The sequence below is a fragment of the Microtus pennsylvanicus genome, chromosome 6 (assembly GCF_037038515.1).
Source record: "Microtus pennsylvanicus isolate mMicPen1 chromosome 6, mMicPen1.hap1, whole genome shotgun sequence".
Classification (NCBI taxonomy): Eukaryota; Metazoa; Chordata; class Mammalia; order Rodentia; family Cricetidae; genus Microtus; species Microtus pennsylvanicus.
In genome coordinates this window covers 31,739,932-31,766,077 of record NC_134584.1, presented here as the reverse complement: position 1 = coordinate 31,766,077, position 26,146 = coordinate 31,739,932, and the positions used below count along the sequence as shown (strand labels likewise).

Genomic DNA, 26,146 nt, shown 5'->3' with positions numbered 1-26,146 from the left:
TGTATACAAAGTCTTTTTTATGTGCTTTCAAAGACACTTTTATCGCAAATATAGTCATTTAACACTCTAAAAATATTAAGATTATTATTCCAACACATGCCTATTTCTTAGAAACATGTCATTTGTCTTTAGATAGGCTTATGAAAAACATATGCAAATGTACTTTTGACATTTTATCAGATGTTGTTTTCAACCTAACTTCAATAATTAAATGAAATTACATTATTTCTTATAGAAATATAAAAAGAAATATTATGTCGTATACATGTGCTATGTAATAAAATGATTTAATAGTAATATTTACTTGTTGTATGAAGAATGAAATTTACATATTAGCTTTGCTTATTAGAAACATGTTTTTATATTTAAATAAACATTGAATGTGATCAGCATACAGATATTTCAATCATTTAAAGGAGAAAGGATTTGAAGATTATTAATACATATGTTTACAATGATTCCTAGATACACAGAAAATTGTGTGAGTTTTAATAAATCACACCAAAGTGTAACCAAAGGCTGTAAATATAGAATGGTCTATATTTGTGAACTTTAATTTACTTTTTATAATTTCCTTACAATACAAGCTACATAGACTTATTCTATATTTAGCCTGAATTAAGTAAAAATATTTTAAACTTCACATTGATAATTTGTTTAGGTTTAGTTTGCCATACTAGTATAATTGATCAGTTAATTTCATAAATTATTACCTTTTATTTTGAAACTCTGAATTGGATTTCTTACTAAATAAAATAATTATTGACTTAATACCAAAACATCATGCATTAAATGCTATACTATATGGATTTGCTTGCAAATAATCTAGTTTGGAAGGCAAGTATGTGAAAATAAAAAAGTTTCTCGTTAGCTGCTCTTATTGAAACTGGTAAACATGTAGTGGCAAATTAACTGTTATTTCCACAATGATGTTTAAAATTTTTATGATAAAATATTTTAAAATAACAATACTGAATGCCAACTGTAGCTATGAACCAAAAGTTCATTTAGTATTTGACATCAAATGGATTAGTTACAGGCATGTAATAACAGGCTACAATAACATCATGATAGTGCAAATTGAGCCACTTGTGTTCAGCACTGGAGTTGTGAGTAGCTACTCCTAGTCTCTCTAGTTTGACATTTTACTATGATATTTATTCTTAATCTTTTAAAACTATAAATACTTTTATAAAATAGAATAAAGCATCTTTCTATATTCTCATTATTAAAATCTGTTTGTCATGTATATTATAGTCACTTATTGTAGGTGCTATAGATAGTGTGGTATCAACTTCCTTAAAGAGAACATAGTAAGATTTCCGTAAAGTGTATTATTTATGTTATATTTAGTTTTTGATCCCAAGTATGAGAAGGAATAGCTTTAATATTTAAATTGTTTGCTTATATGATGGAAGTTAACAGGATCAAAATCATATTTAAGGAGTAAGGGTGAATCACCACTGCCAACCTGACTGGGTTTGGAATCACCCATGAGATACATCTCTGGGAATGTCTGGGAGTTCAACTCCCATAAGTTAAAGATTAAATAGGGAAGGTCTGTCCTGAAAGAAGGTGGCAGCATTGTCTAAGGTCATGAATCAAATCAAAATGGAAAATGAAGAACGTATGTCTATGCTTTCTGACAACAGATATGACATCCCCATGCCTTCACACTTCCACCAGTGTGCCTCCTATACCAGGCTGGACTGTAATTACAATTCCTGGGCCAGAATAAATCCTTCCCACCTTCAGTTTCTTCCTGTCAGTTTTCTGTTCACAGCAACAAGAAAGCTACAAATACAAGGCTACATAGAGTTGTAGACAGAAGATTATTACTAAATCAAGATGAATATTCAGTGTTTAAAGCAAATCCTTATCTGTCAGTTCTATAGTTATAGCCAAGTGTGCTAGATACCTGTTGTATCAACTTTTGAGAGGCTGAAGAAGTAGGATTGGGAGTTCAAGTCCAGCCTCAGCCACCAAGCAAAGTTGGGGCCAGTTTGAACTACATGAGCTGCAGTCTCCAAAAAGCTAAAACAGAAATGAAAGCTTAAAAAAAGGCTGTAGTCATAAACAATAGAACAGTATCTAGAAAACCGAAGAAGCATAAAGTGTCAAACTCTCAAATCCAGCCTTTGCCAATATTGCCCTGAGTTCCCTGAAGAGCCAACTGCTTGTTTCTCTCACATCACACCCACATTTCTGACATCATCTTCCACGGGCTGACACATAGTTCTGAGCCTAGGGCTACACCGAAATCTCATCACCAGACTCTTCTCACAGTCCTTCTCTATGGTGTGAGCACGCGTGCCGCAGCACAGGTGATGCGTTCCAGGCAGCTCTAGACACGGATGTCTGCCTTCTGGGAGAGGGGGTTGCAATAAGCGGCTGAAAATGGAAATGGAGTGAATTCCCCTGCAGCAGGGAGTATCTTCACGTTTTCGTAGCTGTGAGACTGTTTCAAAATGTCAAGAATACACAATACCTAGACAAACACTGCAAGACCATTCATGACCTACAATAAATGTTGCGTCAACTTCTTTCCATAAGTATAAGTGAAAATGTAACTGATAGGAAGCATGGATCAACATTAACAATGAAATCAGTCTTGTCAGGAGAGGAACCTTAGATAAATGGTACCACTCTGTGTCCTCCTTATCAATGAGAAGAGGAAAATGCTCCTTGGCCTCGGGAATTGTGTCAGTGCTATCGGGAAGACCTTGGAGTTCTGCTGGACACAGGCATGTTATAGAACGTACACAGCTTGTACCTTCACTCTGTAGCTTCCTTCTGGTTTATTGTGCTAGTGTATTGCCTCGCTGCAGCAGGTTTCGCTCAACTTCAAGCATGCTCTTTCTAGCGATTTCCTGGAAGATGAATTATCAAGAAATGTGGCCTCTATAATCAATTAAATTAGCATAATAGTTTGTCCAACAGTCAATGGCATCCTAATCATTTTAAGTGTACATTTGAGTGGCTCCAAACACATTCACGGCAGTGGGCTTTCCCTACACTATATATCATTTCCAGAATCTTTTGAGGACCCTGAAGTGAGGTTATAGCATCAAAGCAATAAATCATTATTCCTTATTGCCCCTCCCTTTTATAGAAAGTATTCTTATTTCCGTCTCTATATATTTGACTAATTAGGAAGCTCAGATTCTAAATCATACAGTATTTAATTTTTTGGCATCTTTTCTTCAAATTTCCTGTTTTATAGTAGATATCAGGACATTTTTATTTATTTATTTTAATTTTTTATTGATTTTTATTGAGCTTTACATTTTTCTCTGTTCCTCCCCCTGTATCTTGATATCAGAACATTTTAAAGTTGAATAATATTCCAATTCTTTCACACTTGTTGATCTATTTATTCCTATGTGTTTATGTGAGTTGCTCTTGGTTTGTGACAAGTACAAATATTGATACAGATGTTGTAAGTTTTTCTCAATGACACAAATGTTTCATCTCATTCATCTTTTTTCTGATTCAGTTCATTGACCTGAAGCAACTTTTTTCTTCCTTTCCAGGCTATGCCCATCTCTCTCATTCTCTATGCTTTGAGGAACCATGTATTTACAGTAATAAACTTCTGGAGACCCAGAAGAGTATCAAATGGAATTTCCAAATGCCACTACTAACTATAAGATAACAATGGTGAGAAGAAGATAAGGAAAAACATCACAGAGCATCAAAGTAACCAAATGTTTTTTAAATCAATCTTTCTTTCAAGTTATATTTTCAACAATAAGGTCTAAACCTTTGATGATTTTCCTGTTAGGTGAGGGGATAAAAATAGAGATGTTAAGAGATGTTTTCCCTGCAATGTGAGAGACACATCTACATAATTTATTTATTCATCTATCGAAGTATCATTTGACACTTTTCCCTAGAACATGTATTCAAAAACTTCAAAGAGTTCAGGGACTCCATGCTCCATTTTCTTCCTCTAGGACAGAGCACATATGAACTAGACAATTCATATTTATGAAATAAGTGAGTAAAATTAATTATTAGAATGAACTCTTACATCCTAGTCATTGTGACAGGCAATATAGAATACTAAATCACACCATGTCTGCTCTAACCATGCTTAAGACCAACGAGGAGAAGGGAAAGATTGAGGAGAGCTTGGGGGAGTGGGAGGTTTGAGATGGAGGAAGGGTGGATATAGGAACAGGTAGAAGAGAAGAAGATATCTTAATTAAGGGAGTTATTTTAGGGTTGGCAAGAGACTTAGCTCTAGAAGGGAGAGGAGAGGGTGCCTGAACTAGCCTTGTCCCATAGTCACACTGATGAATATCTCGAATATCACCATAGAACCTTTGTCCAGCAATGGATGGAGATAGAGACAGAGACCCACATCAGAGCACTGGACTGAGCTCCCAAGGTCCAGTTGAAGAGCAGAAGGAGGGAAAAGATGAGCAAGGAAGTCAGGACTGCGAGGAGTTGGTCCACCCATTGAGACAGCGTCCCTGATCTAATGGGAGCTCACCAAATCCAGCTGGACTGGGACTGAACGAGCATGTGATCAAACTGGACTCTCTGAATGTGGCTGACAATGGGGGCTGACTGAGAAGCCATTGATAATGGCACTGGGACTTGTTTCTACTGCATGCACTGCTTTTTTGGGATCCTAGTCTGTTTGGATGCACACCCTCCTAGGCCTGGATGGATGGGGGAGGGCCTTGGGCTTCCCACAGGGCAGGGTACCCTGCCCTCTCTCAACACTGGAGGGGGAGGGAGGAGGGGGAGTGGGGGAGCGGGAGGGGAGTAGGAGGAGGGGAGGAAGTGGAAACTTTGAATGGAAAAATAAAATTATATATAACATATATATATATATATAAACTTTTTTTGTATTTCAGATACTGTAGATTTCTTTGGATGGAATATTTAGTTAGATATTATAGAAAATAATAAAAAAGTCATGCTCATTATTATTAATTTTACAAAGATTATTACCTTTTGTGTATGTATTTTTTAAGCTTGATTCTAAAATTACTAATTTGCAAACCCCGTCTTAAAACCAGTTTGATTGAATTGCTGGAAGCAGATGTTCTCTCCTGAGGCACTATCTGACCAAAATGGATTGGAGCGTTTCCTGACTTCTGAGAATGCTTACTCTTTCTAACTCAATTCAAAATCGGCTTAGCTTAAAAAGAAAATTTATTTAACAATGAAGTGAGATTGTGAACTGAATGGGCAGACAAGGCAAACAGCTACCGTATTTTTATGGGTAAAGATGAACAGGAAGTAAGAAGACGGTTGAGAGGAGAAGCGATGTTCAGGCCCTTTGCAGGGTGTGAGTTTGACGGACAGTAGATAGCATGAAGAAGTTGAAGGGGCTATAGGACTTGAGCTCACATTACTCTTTTCACCCATGCTTAAAAGACTTCCAGTTTTAAAGGTGGGTGTCCTACGTAGTTTTAACTGTCTGTGTCAAGTAGCCTAGCGTCACCTGAAAGGAAAAACCTTGGTTGAGGAATTAGCTAGCTAATATAAGCGTGTGAGCATGAAGATTGTGAATTTTTAATTAATTGATGCAATTATAATTGCACTGTGAGTGAGACCATCCACAGGCAGGTAGTCCTGGTTGTATAAGAAAGCTGCCTAACCACGAGTCTATGTGGGAAGCAAGCCAGTTAGCAAGCAGCATTCCCCCCTGGTTGCTGCTGTGCCCCTTGCTGTGCATTCCCTGGTTTGAGGTCATACTACACAGAACAGCAAGCAGTGTGACCTTCAGGTTTCTGCCTCAGTTTGCTGCCTTGACTTCCCTCAAAGATAAACATGACCTGGGAGTGTAAGATGAAATAAACCCTCTCTACCTCAAAGTGCATTTGTCAACATGTTCTATCACAGAAACAGAATGTAACCAGAAAAATAGATCACTGTGAAACTCCACGGTAAAACTTGAAGGGCATTCCCCATGTTGTGCGTAGAAGAACACAGACCCATTGCATGATTTAAAAAAATCTAAGAAAATATCTATGCTTTTTCTCTTTTGATTTCTAACTACCATGCATGTGACACTCTGATTCTTAGCCACAACAGACTCAGAGAACAATAGAGTCCCAAAGAGATCTGTGGATTGATAGCAAACTCTGTATTAATTTTCCAGTAAGTATGATGGATTTTTGGTACATTATAACTTGACTGGGTTATGATGACTAGCTGTTCAAATACTAATTTGCATTAGATTGCCAGTGAGTGTGATGATTTCTTCCATATCATGAATTGCCTGCATTATGATGACTAGCTGTTTGTTCAAATACTAAAGTAGATGTTGGCTATACAGATGTTTGTGGATGAGGGAATGTTTACAGTCATTTGAATGGAGCATGTTGCCTATTATCATATGTATTGACCTCATCCAACCAGTTGAAGTAGTTAGGAGCAAATATTTAAATTCCCAGAGGAAGAGGCAAGTCTTATTTTTTTTTTTAAAAAAAACTGTGTCTTAAAGTTTCCTGGACACATCCTCACAATGCATTTGGACAGAGAGTATTTCTCAAGTACATCTTACAAAACAATATCTCCCAGGATGCATAATTAATTTACTACCCTAGAAAGAATACTTTAAAAGGCTAGGGCAGTTTCAAAAACACAAAAAAGTGAATATACAGACCCTGCTGTTTCAGCAAGCATCTCCAATCTTTCCTGGAAGTGGCACCACAAATCGCTCGGTTATCATGACTGTACAACGGAGGAAACTGGGCTCACAGGGACTGACGGACTCTCCTCGGAGACAGTGCAGCTAACTCTGCCGTCTGAACCTCACCTGCTGCCCCAGCAGGCTGCCTTGAGATTACTGGCATTACTCAGAAAACGGATGCTTATAGATCTCCTGGCCAACGAAATCAACGTGAGCTGGTGCTCGTTCAAACTGAAGGGGTATGAGGATCTGTTCTGCTAGTGAGAACATTAGGAGTTCCTTGAGCAGAAGTTCCAGTACATCTCATTCTCATCCCTAAAGATAGACCTACCATGTCCTCATGACACTATGAACTGTTTCCAGGGAGAGGAAGAGAATTCGATCAAAATGATTGAGCATTATCTTTCCTCTCTCTATCTTCCCCACAGTGATTTCGAATAGATGGGAATTTTCTTTGGCCGTGGCATCCTTGCACAAAATACGAGGGCTCCCTGGCTTTTAACAATGCTAAATGGGTTTACTGAATTTAAATGATCACTCTCATGTTTCACAGTGCTGTCTCTCCTGCCTTGATTTTTATTTATTCAGCTTAATAGGATTTCCTATAAGGGAAAGAATTCACACACCCCTCCACAGGAAAACAGGCCCTCTTTGCCCATCCTTGGTCTGAACGGCCAAGGCCCTGCACAGGTTCAGTCTGACTCCTGCAGTCCTGTTCAGACAAATGCCAGCCTCATCACATTAGTAAGATGTGATCTCCCCTCTTTCTCACTGGGGAGCAGGTGGACCCAGACAGTTCTTTGGAGCCACACAAGCGATTTCTCTCTGGAGAGACACATCTCTCTAGTCTGCCAAGGAATGAAAATCCAAACAATCACATAGATCACTTCAAATGGTGCCAAATCCATTCCACCAAATGCTACTGGCAGTAATTACAGCATGTCGTTGGGAGATGCGATTTTCTTCCAGCGTCAGACTTTCATCTTATCCCGAATGCCATGAAACCAAGAAACTAAGTGTCTCTCCGCAGAAATAGTGGGTCCTTCAAACCTGCAGCCCTGCTTCTTGACCGTGAAATGTCTGGAACCAGGAATTAAGAATCCTACTGTAGAATATACTGTCTTTCCCACTCACCAAGTGTATGAGCTCCTCCAAAAATTAGGCAAAGTGATATATAAAGACCACCATTTTGTACAAATAGGGCTGAGGGAAGGCATAACCTGTTGTGCCTCAGGAAAAGAAGCACTCTTTAGAAAGAATGGAAAGTCCTGAGAGCCAAAGAGATGCGGCTTCTCTTCAGGAGGCAAGAACATCCCAAAGTCTACCAGGAATTTTAGATTCCACTGCAAGACTGCCTTTTATGCAAACAAGACCAGGAAGTCACACCAAGGGACAGAGAAAGACCAGGGACAAAGGAGCGTGGAAAGCCAAGTTTTTAAGAAGATAAAAGACTAATAATAAGAAGCGACGGGGAGCTGCAGAATGGCGAGGAAAGGCAGAGCCACCTAGGAGGGGTGAGACTGGAGGAGGGAGTCTGCAGGGAGGGGGGAGAGAGCAGAGAGCGGAGCACGGACGTCAGGAACAAAAGCCCCGGCAGCAGAGTCTGGCGAAGGAAAGGAGAGAGCATGGGGTGTTTTTGAATAATTATTAAAATGAGCATGTGTCTGCGCCATCCTGTGGGTGTGGCGCAGAGCGGAGTGTAAACTCTAGCGGGGCCGAAGCAAACATTGGCTTAGCGGCAGCAGCTGCCAGTCTGTGCCTAGGAGTGTGGGGATCAGCGCGCGGCGGCAAGCAGACCAGCACCATGGCCTCGTCTCAGGGGAAAAACGAGCTGAAATTCGCCGACTGGATGGCAACTCTGCCTGAGAGCATCCACAGCATTCCCCTCACCAATTTAGCCATCCCAGGTAGGTACCCGCTGCACCTGCCCCGCCCTGCTTCATCCTACACTCAGTGCTAACTTGCCTCGTGCCCGCGGGAGGGAAGCTCGTCCACGGGGTGGGTACCCAGGTTTTCCAAACCTTGGAGGACCCTGGCACTGGAAGTCAAGGTGACTGGTTCCCCTGGTCTTCAGAAGCAGGTTGTGCTTGCAGGGCTGGGGAAGGGGAGAAGGTGGTTCCAGGATCGCGTCCTGGTCCCCATTCTATGGTTTTCTCTGAAGATTCAAGGGGTCTGCTGGGGGCAAGGCAGGTCAGGTTTCTTAATCTGTGGCTCCATGGTGCGCTATGGAAGGAAGCTGGGCTGTCTTAGGAGTTCAGCTCCGAAACATCACTGAGTCCATCCTTGGCGTGGACTTAGGAGGATTTGGTAGTTTCACTGTTAGAATCTAGCCCAATCATTAGTATTCGTCCCCAGTCTCCTTTAAAGAGACAAAGCGCTTTCTGAAGAGTGATGAAAGTTCAGGGGCCAGTGGCCGGTGGCAGTGGCGGCAGCAGCATAATCATTGTCCTTGACACTGAGCTGAAGGGGGCAAGAAGCAGAAGCAGAAAGCAAGCATTTCCTAATTGGCTTGGACGCGGAGGGAGTCTAGTCAAAGAGCTGCTTCAGGTAGAGCTCCTAGGTGAGGAGGACAAACCCTTGCAGACCACACAATTGCTGCTCCAGACAGAAGCCAGGCAGTGAAATCCCCGTGAGCAGCAGTGTAGAGGTAGGAATGAGCAGATTGCCCCGGAAAAGGTGACTGAGCTGGTGGCCTAGAGGAAAGGAAGCTTAGGACCAGCCAGGTATAGTTGTGTGGCATTAAGAGGCTTTAGCATAGTGTGCACAGAGAGCTGGCCAGCTTTCTGGGTCCGAGCACTCCGTAGTCCCTAATTCCAGTATCTAAGAGGGGTGATTGATTGTTTCTGGACAGTTTACAAGTGTTGTAGCTGGAGAAATGCCTCTGTTTCTTTAACAATACGGTTATGCGCATGGATTGAGGGTTTGCACATGGGACTCTTACAAGACTAGGCTGGAGGGCAAATTAGTCATGGATAATCAACCCCCTGCCCAGAGTAGAGCTTGAGTTATTAAATTCAACCTTCTGGTCTACTTCCATCGACTGTCCTCTCCACCTCCAAAACCCCACGAAAACATGAGCTTGGAGGACTGGAGTGGACCTGAAACCTAAGAAATAAGGAGAGAAGGGAGAGAAATAAAACAGGTTTCTGGAAAAATCCCGAGTGTCTAAGGGACAAGCAAGCGCTGGAACTCACCAGCAACTTAACTCATTTGGAGTGGATACTTTGTGGCAAGGGCAGGCACAGGCTGAACAGCTCACTGTCCTCAGAAAAAGGTTGTCTATCCCTTTGTCCTTCCTCAAGGAATGACTTCCCAGGGGCCTAGGTGTCTCTCTGGTAAAGCACAAGCCAGCTCCCCCTCTGCATCAGTTCCATGCTCCTGGTGAGTCTGTGGGCTGCTCTTTTGAAGGACTAGAAAGCACACAACTTCCTAAGTGAAATGCCACTCTCGCTTCCCCCGGCATCCTCTTCTTCCTTTGCTTTCTGATTGTTTTCTTAGACGGCTCTTTTCACTTGGTCCACCTGCTTCTGGCACCGAGCTGGTAATAACGGCAAGGACCGAGGTGCTAGCTTCCTGTAAAGAAAATCTCTAGAGATGCAAGGAGGTTAAACGCCTGGGGTATCATACCAGCTCTGAGGAACAGTGTAACGCCACATTTGTGTCTCACCATAAACGTCTGTAGCACTTCACTTTCCAAAGCCAGTTTATGTCTGCTAGCTCACATCCTTCCAAAAACCCTGTAAAGTAGTCAGTGCTGGGATTACCATTTCCATTTCGTAGACTAAAAACAAGCAGCATCCCACTCAGGAAAAAAAAAAAGACCCAGAAATTCAGTGCGTCAAGTGACCTAAAATCTGATTAGTGATCTAATCCCTAAAATTAAAGATTTTATAGAGTATTTCTTAGCAATGAGGGAGTAAGGGCATTATGATAGACAGAGTATAACTGAAAAGCAACAAGTTCTCACAGAGATGAGAAGCAAGGCACCTGTAGACACACGGTAATTTTACTTTTCTCTTTCATGGGATTAAGTGGAACTTTGGGGTCAGAGACTTCGATTTTCTGCTGGTCTCTGGTAGAGACATAAACATGACGATATTTGGAAGATATGAACTTTACATAGTATTCCTAAGCCCTTTTAGTATAAGATTTGAAGTAAATGGCACATAAAGTTTGCACTTTCACCCCAATATTTCCAAGAAACACACACACACACACACACCATTTCACCAAATTTACATCCCCAAATACCCATATAGTTGTACAAAACAGGTTTGCCAAAAATTCTTACCTGTAAAACTGGGGTTAAAATGAGTCTGATACCTTTCTGCATTATTCAACACAGAATTTTTGGAGAAAAAGAAGTCATTCAAATTTTGATAGAGCAGACTAATTGGAGACTATTAAACACTAATGGAATAATTGCCTTAAAATCATGCTAATAGCTTCCTGGCTGCTGCATGTTTACTTGGCCAGTTGCTCTAGCTTGAATTAAGCAATTATCTCCACCATTTAAAACACGTCTGGTGCACAAGGCAAGTGTTTCTCCGGAGAGGAACTGCTGCTCAATCTTCCTCACAGCCTCAGGTTTTCTTAGGTGAAGCATATGGGGGGTGAAGAGGCAACTAATTGTGAGGCCACCTACTTGGGGCAGCTGTCTTAGATTGCCTAAGACCATAGCAAAGAACAGCGTGTGTGTGTGTGTGTGTGTGTGTGTGTGTGTGTGTGTGTGCGCGCGCGCGCATGCCCACACACGTGCTCTAGTCCCCACTAGTGTGCAGTTCTGGTGTCCTTGAATGTTTTTCAAACGACTGTGTCTTGAATGCTTTCAGAACCGAGTCTCTCAGTGATGTTCTGCCTTTAAAGACTTCTTGTTTTGGTATGGACTGGGCTAAACGATTGTTAGCAGCTGGTATTAGTGAATTATTTTTAATTAATATATTATTCAAAGACAGAATACTGAAAGAACACGCAGTTGTTCAAATTTCAGCCTTATCATTTTCTTTTCTCTGATGAAAGCAAAGTTATGGCATTTGGAATATGAATGATGCTGTCTCTCACCGCAAGCAGGTCAGAGAGGTTAGGAAGACAAAGTACAAAATCCAAGTGAAGGTGAGTTTGATGAATATTTGGCATCTTTAAAGAGTTATAATTCGAACCACAGTGTCTCTAGAGCCATTAAAAAGAGATTTGTCATGGAAGCTTGTAGTGTGTTGATGATCGGGGTCTTGGCTTATGGGAGGGACCTGCTATACACTGTCTGAGATATGATGAAAATCATTCATGCATAGTCTGACTGATCACCCCATACAGAATAATTATCAAAATGTAGGACTGGCGTGCCAGGAAGAATGTGTGCACTCCTGAACAGCGAGTAGTTAATGGTGTTTAGATAGAGAGACAAATGCTTTAGAAAACAGTGATTATGAGGGGAGATTTTATTTCCTTTAGAAAAATGCCAACACCAGCCCAAAAGAACAGTTTCGTCCATCTGATTTCTCATCCAAATGCTTTAGCTTGTGTTCATGTTGTCATTTGCTTTGTTAGCTTTTGTATTTGTGTGATACTGTATGCTGAACCTGCTGTCGCACGTGACCTACCTCTTAAGGCCTTCATTCAGTTTTAACTTTTTGCCTCATGGTAATCCTTTTATGCTGCCCACATTCTTAGAGTGAATTTACCTCTTCTTTTTTATTTTTTTTTTCAGATTTTTATTGCATTTTTAATCACATGCATGAGTTTTTCTGGTATGTGTGTGTAAGTACAGGTGCTCTTGAAAGCCAGAGTAATGGATGCCTCCAGAGCTGGAGTTGCAGGCAGTTGTGAGTCTCCTGACATAGATGCTGGGAACTGAACCCGGGCCTTCTGCAAGAGCAGTGTGCACTCTTAACCTTAGAGCCCTTTCTCTAGCCCCCTTCCTCTTCTTTGCAATCTTCTATTTCTACTTTAATTGAAACGGAGCAGCCCATAGGGTCAATCAGGCACAGGAATCTTCTTGACCACATTTCTAAAACTGCGCATACATTTGGTCAGAATGGCCATACGAAGCAAACCTTTCATCAATCAAAATACAACAAGACTCTTCAGAATGAGTATCTCTCTGTGTTATCTTGCCAATTACCCATTGGACTTGATTTTTCTAAGTAAGAAAAACTAAAGAATATCTGGAGGGTTGGGCATTTCAAAAGTTATTTTTTTGAAATTCATACATAAAAGTTAAACTACTTTGTTCTACTAAAACTTTTTCATGATGATTTGAATTGAATTCTCAAATATTGTTAACTGACACCATATATATATATATAAGTATATATATATATATATATATATATATATATATATATATTACATGTTGTTGCTTATAGTATTTTCCCATAAACACATATGATTTTAATGTGTTCTATCAATGATCTTCTAGGACCTTGTCACTCAAAGCTGTCCAGGTAGGACCACCAGATCATTATACACAGACTCATGATAGAAATATACAGCATCTATATTCCACTCTCCCAATGTATTTGATCATATTGTACAATTTAACAAGATAGTCACATGCACATTTGCAGTCTATAAAACACTTTAGAACATCGTTAAGGGGGAGCTTTATTATGTGAGTGGCAGAGCCAAACTTAAGTATACTTCTTTGTTGACCTACCCATGAGCGTTCAAGTTTCCAATCAAGCTTAAAGCCAGAGTTCCATATTTGATTAATATGATTCAAGGCTAATTGCACAGGCTGGGAACATGTCTGATAACTGGCTTTATAGCTCAGCATGAACTTTAAATGCTATTTAATTGTTATTTAAGTGTTCAGATTAGGTCACTATGATAAATGTAAAACCTTCCCCTTTATTTCTTTAAGCCCTGCTGCTCACTGATATTGACTATCAACAACACTTAAGATCAGCCCATCCGGTGATGCAGGTGGATGCTAGTGTCGGCTTAAGGAAAGAAAGACCTCTACACTGCTTCTGCATCAATTTGTTCTCATTTCTTATTGTGAACAGGAACAAGAACTTATGCAATATTTGTAAGGTGAAGGTTTATTTACTTTATCTATAGTGCAGGAGTTTCAATATTTCTATTGAGTAAAATTTACTTTATAAACATAAAATTTACTTAATGGTCACCACCAGAAAACTATAAAAAGCACAGGTAAACAGTAAAACAAAAAATTTATTTGTGATGGAAAGAAAGTAGTCCATCTTGTTTGTATTTGCAAGGCATACTTATGTACTTAAAACAGAGTTTTCAGGGGATAGAAATATGTATGAATGTGTGTACTACTCACTTGTTTGAATATCGGTTGTTTAGCAATAAAAATATTTTAAAAGTAAATATATATAAACCACAGAAACACACACACAGACACCTCAAATGCTAAAGCCAACATCATAATGATTAAATACACATGAAAACTGTACAATTTCACAACCATTATTTGCAAGAAAGCACAAACAAACAAATACAGACTGGCAGAGAAAAGCGTGCTCTAAGGATTATTAGCTCTGGAGTAAAACCAGAGACGTGCTGATTCACTTCCATTCATCCTAAGTGAATTTCTGATTGGTTGTAACATCCTAGGACTGATTCTAAACATGCTCCACAGGAATCACAAAAGTTTGGCTACCCTTCAATTGAGGCATTTTTTATTTTCCTGTCTTGATGAATATTTAGGGAGTAGTCATTTATTTGTGTCTTTAGAGGCTGAAATTTGAGAATGTTAAGGTCTAACAAGGATCAAAAGTTCTGAGAGCTGAGATCATCATTGTGAAGCTGCTGAATTGTTGGCTCTGCATCACTGCTGATGCCATGGGGGCCAGCACTGACCAAACCTGTTCATCCTTTGTTTGGGATAGCTCCTATTTATTCATTTTTAGTTATTACCATTTGGTCCTGTGACTTAGATATGATTTTAGTGGGGTGTTGCCAGGGTTTGTTGTCAGGGTTTTTGTCCTGCCCACAATCGTTAAGTCCCAAAGAAATTACACAGAGGTCTACATTAACTATAAACTGATTAGCCCATTAGCTCAGACTTTTTATTAACTCTTATAAGTAATATTAGCCTATTATTTTTGTCTATACTAGCCACGTGGCTTGGTACCTTATTCAGCGAGGCAGTCACATCTTGCTTCTTCTGTGGCTGGGTCCAGGACTACAGAAGAATGGGCTTCCTCCTTCCCAGAAGTCTCCTATTTTCTTTGACCTGCCTCTACTTCCTGTCTGGTTGTCCTGCCTATACATCCTGCCTGCCTACTGGTCAATCAGCATTTATTTAAAATATAATTGACAGAATATAGACCATTCTCCCACACCAGGGGGATGATTTAGGTCAACATGTAGGATAGAATTCTTTCCTCTCCTTCAGGCTTTTTGTTAGTTCAGTTTCTCTCTGTGTGCATATATAGGCACATTTGCATGTGTGTATACATGTATGAGTGTGTATCACTTTCTTTTTTAAGAAAGCTACTGCTACTTGATTTTCTCTGTAGAGACACCTCTGGATGGTGCTATGTAACCATTCTTACATATAGATCTAGAGGAAAAATAAAAGTGGGATCTGAATTTTTCTCACCAATTAGTCTGAGTGAATATAAATAGAAGCAAATAATCTGATAATTCCTAAATGCACCACCTTATTGAAACATAAAGTAATAATGTACACTGGCCCTTCTAGAAAAGAGGGACACAGAAATTACACACTTTCTCTCTCTCTCTCTCTCTCTCTCTCTCTCTCTCTCTCTCTCTCTCTCTGTCTCTCTCATTATTGGTACTTATAGGAGGCAACTGTTTCTTGTAATAAATTTGCCTGCTACCACTAGAGAGAACGCTTCTTACCAATGAGCATTAGGTTTTTTTTCTTCTGTTTTTGAAAATCCAAGAGCTATCTACCATATTAAAAATACCACAAAGCCCTTGATAAAATTATACAAGATTTGATATATTAAAATGCTATATCATCTTATCTTTTCTATTCTACGTAGGGTTATGATTAGCCTCAGAAGGCTAATGACCAGACAAGCATCTTAAACCACGTGCTCCATAAGAAAGGAAAAATAGTGAGAGAGAAAAATAAAACCTAGTACATTTCAGATAGAATTCTACTGCCAAAAGGTTTTTATGGTACACTATCCTTTTACTTTGCTCAATTAAGAGAGGAAGATAGGCCAGGAAGAGAGGCAGGGGAGGGTGGTTAAACATTCTCAAGAAGTTCCAGGATAAGTTACCTCCAGAGATCAGGTTCTGAAACAGAAGGCCCATAGATTTTGTTGGATGTGCTTTTGCTATCTTCTTGTATTCCTTACAGATTCTAGGAGTGGACAGCCCCCTTACAATTCTCCATACAAAATACTACCTATTATTGTGTTTTACACAGAAGAATTCTTCCTGTGAATTAACATTTAGGAAGCAATTATGGTTATCCTTGGTAAACGCAATGATAGTTCAGTTTCTCAACTAAATAGAAGACTTTTTATTTTGAAGAGAGTGAGTTATGATGACTAGTTGTCTACTCAACATTCCTGGAGGCCTCTAGGCTTGCTGGTGAAGAAAAGATGCGCAGGATGTATCTTTGGTGGGCGAATAAGAGCTTGCGTCACTGCATGGCTCAAGCCACAGTGAATTGTGTTGCCATATGGAGTGAGAAAATGGTCAGGATGGCCTCAGTGCAAAGTTAACACATCCTGGGCCTTCCCAATAAAAAGATAATTAAGGCGATTTCAAAATCCTCTTAGATAGGAAGGCTGTGGTTATTTTTTTTAATACTTTTTTTAAAATCCACTTAAAAAGCTGCTTGGGGGCACTTGGAAAATGCAGAGTGGCAGACTGAGTTCTGTTCACAGGGAAGTTGAAGACCATGGAAGATGAGGCATGGCATAGGACTGATGGGGACTGAATTGAGTCACTTCCAGGGGACAGTTGAACAGCCTGCCTGCCATTCCTTTGCTGTACACACCGGGCAATCAGATTGCGGGTTGGTGGAGCCATAGCCATGACAATGTCATGACAATTTCTCCTATTTATGGAGGTTATGTACCTTTTGTTGGTCTAGTGTATTTAATACTTTCTCAGACTAGTGTTTTTATTATAGTTTTTATAGGCCCATCTGCTCACAGGTTCCTTGTGTGCTTTAAGAAGTTTGTAAGTAGTGCATTTTAAGTTCTTGTGGTAGGTTATTTACGAGTCTGTGTCTCATGGGTGGTACTAGATCTATAGTGCAATTATCTGTCCTCTGCATTTTCTGTGTCTCATGGACGGTACTGAATAAGTAGTGATGTCTATAGTGCAATTATCTGTCCTCTGCATTTTCTGTGTCTCATGGACGGTACTGAATAAGTAGTGATGTCTATAGTGTGATTATCTTTCCTCTTCATTTTCACCCAAAATGGAGACAAATGCTGCTTTTAAAAATGGAGTCACTCAGGACCAAGCACAGCCTAAAGCAGTTGTTAGAAACTGCTCTTTTACTCTGTGGAGCAGCCGAGCTCAGGCAGGATGTAGTTTGATCCCCATCATCGCTCTAGCTAGCATACAGTGTTACACCTTTTATGATGTCCACTTAACATCATATCTGCCTTTCTGTCTACTGAACTCCTTTTCTGGTATTCATAGATATAACCTTTATATGTTTAGGCTGCTATTCTTCCTCTAGCCCATATTAATCTCACTGTCTCCCACCACCACACTAAAATTATTCATATTATGACTGTTAAAAACCTACGTTTCCCCTTTCTGATTGTTCAGCCTCCATAATATCATTTGACCTTCTGGTGGCATCTGGTGTGGCCCATGGAACCCCACTTCTTGAAATATATTTCTGGATGGGTAACTTACCATTTTTTGATACTGCCTTATTTTGTAACACAAGACTTTCTTCGCATCCGACAAGCAGCATTTTCCCTTGGGAAACACCATTCAGCTACCTGCTTTTAGGGGTCTGGTTATGAGTCCATCCTCTAAGTGGGATCATGTCATTTCTTTCTGTGTAACTGGTCAATTTTTACCTAGTATGATGTCCCCAAGATCCACCCATTAAAACATACATGTCAGAATTTCTTTATTACTGAGAGTTCAATAAATAGAACATTTGTTTCTGTGTACCAGGTTTCCTTATTCATTTATCCACTGACAGGCTTTTAGAGTGTAAGCAATGCTCCACTCAACACGCATATATACATTCAGTTTCAAGATTTGGATTTCAATTACTTCATAGAAAATCTCCAAAGGTGGTGGGTCTTCTAGATTATATGGTGGGATTTTTTTTTCCTCTTAGCTGCTTTCTTTCTCTTAGAAAAATGTATATTTTATCTCCTAGGCTGACTTTTAATTGACTGCTTCTTTGCTTTTGCTGTAGGACTTCGTTCCATATTTTGGAAATTAACAACTAATCAGATATGATATTTATAAGTGTTTTCCTATTCTGTAAGCTGTTTATTACTCTTTTGGTCATTGCCTTTGTCTCACTGAAGCTTCTGTATAGTCCCATTTGGGTATTTTTATTTATAATTTGATAATTTCATATACTCTATATTATTATATTCTTTCCCATCCCCCAGCTTCTCCCAGATCCTCCCCCTCCTTCCTTAGCTTCACGTTCTTTTTCTATCAAAAAAAAAAAAAAACTAAAAAAGAAAAAAAAGCCACTAAAAATATGAAGTCTGATTTGTGCTCATTACAAATTTTACTACTTCTGAGCATAGACCCTGCCCTGGAGTGTGGATGATAAACCCAGTGCCACTTAATTGAAGAAAACTGAGTTCCTTGCTCCCAGCTTTTATTATTTGTGAACAGCTTTCTGGTGCAGTGGTGAGACTTTGTCTCACCTCCCTTCTGTCATGCTGCTATTCCTGTCTGCCTTGAGCTTATAGGTCTTGTCTATGAAGTAAGAGCCTCAATAGGTGTAGATGTGTATCTACTCTGTTGTGTATGAAGAACGTTGTTTCCTTAAAATCTTCCACCCACTCTGGGACTTACAATTTTTTTCTGCATAGATCCTAGAGCCTTGAAGGGAAAAGTATGACCAACACTCCTCATTCAGGGCTGGGTACTCCAAAGTCTCTCATTCTCTATACCCTGTCCAGTTGTGAGTCTCTGTGTGAATTACCATCTACTGAAAGAAGCTTCTCTGATGAGGACATATAATGTTGAGAGTTGTTTTACTGCTGTGTTCAGTTAGTAGAATTCAGTTAGTGGGTTTTTACCTGGAACCTAAAGTTAAAAATGTCATTGACCAATATGCATATTTTTCTTTTCTTTTTTCCTTGTAGCTTTTGTGGTTGTATCCAAAGGTTCATCACCAAGCCCACTAACATGAAAGTTCATTTCAGTTTTCATAGTGTTAGCTCTTATCTTCTCTTTTATTTTTTATAGTGTTAGCTCTTATATTAAATCCTTAATCCACTTTGAGCTCATCTTTGTGTTTAGTAAAACAAATACCTAATTTTGCTTTTCTTCATGGGAATATCTCACTTTCCAAATATGATTTGTTGAAGAGATTGTCATTTCATCTTATTACTGAACAGTTAAGTTTTATATTACTTCATAATGCCATCTTGGCAGATAATATATTACCGTTTTTATTTATCCTTTTTGTATTTGTTGGTGGACACATTTTCATAGTGGCCTCTTACCATTCTTTCTATTTTTGGGGGTTTAGTTGTAATTTTTTTAAAATTTCTAATTGAGTCATTGTATTTATTCTTGACTGATACAAATATTTGTCAATTTTGTTCTTATTAAAAGAGGTTTTGTTGCTATTTTTTTCTTCTCCATCTTACTTACTTCTGCTTCCTTTCTAATACTAGTTCTTGTTTCCTTTCTAATACTAACTCAGGTCTTGTTTGTTTCTTGAGGGATATAATTAGGTGATTTAAGTTTTCTTCTTAACACTTTTTTCTTGTGTTTCAGGCATTATAGTATAGTTCAAGTCCACTGTTTTAAAAATTAATTTTCTATTTATTTGACTTATTTGCCTTTTGATGTGAAATATGAAATCACTTATAAAAAGAGCATTCTTAGTCTGGGACTCTGAAATCAGAAATACTACAAAATATTTGAAACTTTTCGGATGCCAACATGATGTTCAAAAAGCTGTAATATTTTGAATTTCAGATTATTGATATTCAGCCAGTAAAGTCTATGCAAATATTTCCAAAAATATTCAAAACCATGTAGCTGATATAATCATAGTTTCTAGTATTTTAGATTGGAGATATTTAATCTGTTCTGTTGATAGGTATTATATATTATTGTTTTCGTTAGGGAGTCTATTGCTGCGAAGAGACACCATAACATGGCAACTCTTTTAAAGGAAAAACATTTAATTGGTGTGGCTTACATTTTCAGAGCTTTAGTCCATTATCGTCATGGTGTGACATGGTGGTATGCAAGCTGACATGGGGTTGGAGAAGTAGCCAAGTGTCCTACATCTTGGAGTGCAGGCATCAGGAAGTGGTCTGTCTCAGTAAGCATGGCTTAAGCATATATAAGACCTCAAAGTCCACCTCCACAGTGACACACTTCCCCCAACCATGCCATACCTACGTCAAAACTCCTACTAGTGCTGATTTCTTTTCTTTACTTTTTGTCACTAGCATAAATACTTATTTATAGAACAATATAGTCACTTCATGTTCTAAATAGAGAGTTGCTAATATAGCTTTATAAATGGAATAATGCAAATAATTTTCTCTCTCATTTAGCAAGCACATTCAAGACAAATCCATTCTTTTTCCAAATCCTTCTCAAACCTACCAGTTTCGTTTTGTTTCTATTCCACCAAATGTCATATCCTAGTCCATATCACTGTCATCTTTTGCAAGGGCTTTTAAACTAGTCATCCTGACTTCACCTCAGGCCTTTCATGGAAGGACTCCCATACTTTGGCCAGGGAACTCTTGCTGATGATACACAAAGCCAACCCTGTTCCTCCACTCCTACCAAAGCCACTTCAGTCAGCCCCAACAATGCTAAAGCAAATTCCTTAATAAGGCATGAAAGAGCCTCAGTAATATGCCTTAGATGTTTGACACAGACTTGCAGAATTTAATGATTGACACAAGGGACTGAAGTCTTGCTTGGTTTGGTCCAATATGTTCTTGCTATATCCCATTTCTCCATTTTAGAATGAGAATGTTTTTGCAATAGAATATTGGAAGTACATATTTTTGTTTGATTTTAGAATGCTCATAGCTAAGAGTATATATACCTTGAGTCTGAGAAAGACATTTGACTTTGTATGTTTTTGATTCAGCATTGGGAACTGTACGACTATAAAAACTCTTGAGGGTTGAACTAAATGCACTTTGCATTTTGAGATGGTAGCTCTGCGTTCTCCACCACAATGAGCAGAAAACTCTCTAAAATCAAGAGCCCACACAAACTTGCCTCCCTGAAGGTGTTTTAGGTAGGTTATTTTTGTTGCAGCACTGGGAAAAGTAACCAACACAGATCAATAAAGCCTAATATATACACCAAGGGAAGGGGAAGAAGGAGAAAGAAATAATGTTTGAAAAAATGAACAAGCCAATAGTGCCACTTCCTTTGCAGGGCATTTTACTTTAAACCTCCACCATTATTAATTTATAACTTTGATCCCATATCTGTCCTTTTTTCTCTTCATGTGGACCTTCTCTAGTTACTTTACTTGTTGGTATCATGCGTATTATGTGAAACATTTTATAGTTTTATTACTGTTTTAAGACGATAGTAACTTGCCAGCGGTGGTGCACACACCTTTCATCCCAGCACTCAAGAGGCAAAAGCAGGTAGATCTCTGAGTTTGAGGCCAGCCTGTTCTTCAAAGTGAGTTCCAGGATAGCCAAGGCTATATAAAGAAACCCAATTTTAGAAAAAAATGGTAGTAACTTGATTTCAACTCCAAACAATATGGGATCGCATATTACATATTCTTATATTTTGTTTCCACTAATGTATTTGATAGTTATAATTCTTGCATTTTTCCTTTTAACTCTCATTACCAACAACACATTTTTATAATCATCTGTATTTTCTCTATTTACCATTGAGCTACATACTTGTATAGTTAATGTTTCTATGTGGTTTTTATGAGAATGTGAAGAATGTCATTCAATATTGCATTTTTCTATCTGTTTATCTATCTATCTATCTATCTATCTATCTAGATATCTTCATTCAACATTTCATTTGTCTATCTCTCTATATATCTATCTATCTAGATCCTAGATATCTATATTTATCAATTACATTACATGTAATTATCTGCATGTATGCCTGCAGGCCAGAAGAGGGCATAAGATCTCATTTACAGGTGGTTGTGAGCCAACATGTGGTTGCTGGGAATTGAACTTAGGACCTCTGGAAGAACAGCCAGGGCTCTTAACTGCTGAGCCATATCTCCAGTCCTCAACATTTTTTTGTAAGATAGTGTTCTCAAAATTAGTTTCTAGAGGTTTATTTCAGTCTCTGATGCAACTATCTAATTTCCTCAAATTCCTTGGGCATTGGAGCTGACATCAATCCTTTTGAAAACAAGTATTCCTCATCATCTTTGTAGAATGACTTCATATAAAGAAAATTGTTCACCTTAAAAAGTTATGGATCTTGGAGCCTCTCAAGCCCTGTGTGTTTGTTCTTTGCTGGACATCTATGCATAGATATCTAACTAGAAGTGTAGCTAGAAATTTTACCTACAAATTTGTACTCTCTCTTACTCCCTCTGGTGTCTTGCTGATATGCTACAGATTTTCTCAAGTAGGATCATGGCCCCTGCACACTTTTTAAAAATATTACAGGACCCTAATATTTAGAATGTCTTAGGTTGGTAGCTTCTATATGAACCTCAGATTGGCCTCAATAGAAACTAATACTTTTTTGGATGAGTATTCAAAAGACTAAATATTAGATGTGTTCTCTTCTCTTTCTGCAAAGACACGGGATGTGTCCTGTGCTCTGCAAAAGATAATGTACAGCTGAAGCCTCAGGACTATGAAAGAGGGTTTTAAACAAGATGGCTAACTCTTAAAGTTCTAAGTCCACAACAGATAAAGATGTGACCATTCAGAATGACAAAGTGTCAGGTTCCTGCAGTTCTAAATTAAAGCATCTAAATGATAAAGCTTAAAGGAATGAAGGTTTTAATAAATCAAACTTAAGGAAAGAAACGTTTATTAATGTGATTCTTAACTAGAAAAGCCATCTTCTGCAGCAGAAGGAGCCTTGGAGAACCTGGATGCTCATCTTTCAACTCTGGATTCCCAAAAGATTTGAGTTAGATCCTCTGAGGCTGTTCCTTGGCTCACGCATACTGTGTAGTTTACGGCATGTTATTTAATCTCTCTGAACATCAGTTTCTTTATCAAAATTGAGGTAAGAATCTATTTTCATAAGCTCATCCTGTGAGTGACCTGGAGTAACCAGTGTGAAATATTTAGCCTAGTGCGTGGTACCTAATAATGCCCCAGTTGAACAAGTGATGTGTTATATGAAGTCACCCTGTTATTCTTGACAGACTGGATACATCAGATTCACCCATCACTATTTATAACTTAGGTCTTTCAATTTTTTATAAGGCCTCACTAGTATTTAACTGCCTAGGATCATTTAACAATTTCTTAGACCTGAATGCTATTTCCCAAGCTGTTTGATTAAGAACAGCATTTTAGCATGTTTGTAGAAGGAGATTATTATTCTTTATGCCAATTAATTAATTATTGAGACTGATCTCCTGTGAGAAGAGGTATGCAGACGCCAGGTTGCCGTCATTCTATTACCCATTCACAGGTTGGAGTGTCTTGCTCTGTTTCTGAGGTCAGGATGCTGGGCCATCCTCTCAATGCAAATGCCTCGAGCCAAGTTCTTGCAGGAGAAACCTGACTTTTTGGAGGAGAATTTTAAATTACACGAATACTGTTTCTCCCTCAAGTCAACTTACCGATCACAGCTTTCTGCCAATAAAAATGAGAAAGAAATGTTTTTTAAAAATGAGTTACAGGAAATAATATTTGGCAGTAGTATTTACTTATACTGACAAAATAAAAGATGGGGGAAATACACTTAAAATTGTAAGAACAAACATTTTCCAAAGAATTGCTCAAAAAGACAGGCATGTGACTCACATTGACAGTCACTTAAATATGCTTCATTTATTTTTTGTCTTAACTATTTAGTAAATATGAATGTGTGTATTTCAAAACATTGATCTCTGTGTGTGCATGTGTGTGTGCACTGACTCTTACAGTAAATGATTTAAAGGTATCAAGTATTTATAAGCCGACCAGATTGAGTACTGAAAATTATACACATAGTATTACCCCTGACCCTTCTCATGTATATGTTACAATAAGCATTATTTTGGGGGCAGGACATGACTCACAGTCTTTTAACACCCGTGTGCTTCTTCTGTTTTTTCTTCCTGTGAGAGGGTGATATCAGCAATTGTTTTCTTAAAAAGGAATCATACACTAATAAAATACCTGTATATTTAAATATATTATATATGTAATGTCAAAACTAGTAAAATAATTGTGTGTGTGTGCCATAGTATAGCATTTCCTTTGCACAGGGGAGGCAAACTGTGTACTCAAAAATACTCTGGAGAGAGAGCTCAGTGAGCAGTGTGCTCAGCACAGTCATGAATAGCTGAGTTCGGGTCCACATTATTCATGCAAAGTAGGGCAGAACTGCGCATATCTCTGACTCTAGCTATAGGGATTTGCGAGATGCACAGAGCTCACCAGGAAGTCAGCCTAAACAAATCAATAAATCCAGAGACTCTGCTTCACGCACTTTGGAAGAGAGTGGTCAAGGCAAGGAAGACTTCCAACATCAACCTATGGCATCTAGATGCGCAAACGCCTGTGTACACACTTATGTGAACACATAGTCACATGTGCAAATATAAATATGTACACAGTACTACTAACATGAAAGGGAAAAGAATGTAAGCTTGCACACCTAAAATATATCCTTTAAGGCAGCAATAAAATTTCAAGACCTGAATACAAGTTTGTGTATAGTTACAGCCCTTTAAAAATTTTTAATAATTATGGCCAAGTACATGTAACCTGGTGTTCTCCACGTCAAGCCACCGAGTCGTGTAGCTCCATCAAATTCCGTTCACTCGCATGACTGCAAACACCACTCCATCTATGCACAGAATGTTTTCCGTCGTGCAAACCTGAAGCTCTGCAAATATTCAATAAGCCTCTGAAATTCCCTTTCAAAATCATTTAACAGCAGGTGTTTCACCTGTGGGCCAACGACTCTTTTAAGGAATTTAGAGGCTAAATGCCCAGTAAGTTGTTGGGTGGACGAGGGAACCAGCACCCAGAAGCAGGTCAGCTGGCTCCCCCTGAAGTGATCATGGGGCTTCTTGCCTTTTCCCACCAGTAATGCGACACTAACAAATTGTCCCTCTCACATGCTCTAAGTGACAGCTTGTTTGGCTGGATAATGAGCTACCTGAAGCTTGGCAGTTGCTTCACAGGCGTTCTCTTTTAACCCTAAGTATTTGAGCTCGGGTTGGTGCTGGGGCTCTTTGAGTTCAGACCGTGTTCCCTTTAATTGCGATCGTTAGTGCTTTATATTGTATACTTAGAAACTGACCTGAAAATGAACCTGCCCAATAAATGAACTTTGAGAACATTATGCTAAGTGACTTCGCTAATCACAAAAATATGCACACTGTATGCTTCTATGGATTCGAGATACATGAAATAGTTAAATTTATGGAAACAGAAAAATGCTTGCGAGCGTCTGGAAGGTAGGGGCTACGGAGAGTTATTTAATAAGTGTAGTTTCAGGTATTTTTTATAATGCTAACATTTTGAATATCATTTATGGTAATGTGAATATATTTGATGCTTTAAATTTTGTGTCCTGTTTTTATACATATTTGAAAACAAAAAAAAAATGGAAAGAAAGGAAAGAAAGAGAAAAGAAAAGGGGAAAATTAATGAAGGAAAGACCCTGCCCCATTAGATTAAGGTGAGCTTTGCTGTAAGTACTTCCAGGTTTGTCCTGCAGGGTTTGTTCCGCTCCTGCTTTCATAGCTCTGTCTGCATCTAACACTAGAAAGGCTTCCAGCTATAAGGATAACAACCTTAGTTCACTCACAGTCCCACTGAATGAACATGGCTAGATCATATTACCTTCTCAGATGGGTCTCTTCAGTGTGATATTACACTAGCATACGTTGTCATCTTCAGTGTCTGTTGGGAAGGGCTGAGGGGAAAATATAGGAAACCTTTTGAACTCTGGTCCAAAAATCTTCTTGAGTTTCTGATTCTGTGAGGATTTCCACTGCATAGACTTCTGTGGGCGATTTCTCTTCCTGGATAGAGATGGAAACACCATAATAACGCTCAGAATCAGAGCTCATTCATATGTAACTTATACATTAATAATTAAATACATCTCGGCTGGAGATAAAGGCTGAACATGGAAGTGACCAAAATAGATTAGGCAACTTTTTTCTACTGACCAGAGGACATAGTTTTAAAAAAAAAATCT

General features: G+C 38.8%; 1 protein-coding gene across 1 annotated transcript in view; it reads left to right on the top strand.

Annotated features, from left to right (window-relative positions):
• Positions 1–8,203: 8,203 nt before the first annotated feature.
• Plcxd3 (phosphatidylinositol specific phospholipase C X domain containing 3) overlaps positions 8,204–26,146 on the top strand; it is a 155,821-nt gene continuing 137,878 nt past the window's right edge. The window contains exon 1 of the mRNA XM_075975969.1: positions 8,204–8,562. Within this exon, the coding sequence (XP_075832084.1) occupies positions 8,460–8,562 (103 nt within the window). The 5' untranslated portion in view covers positions 8,204–8,459. The remainder of the gene's footprint in view (positions 8,563–26,146) is intronic.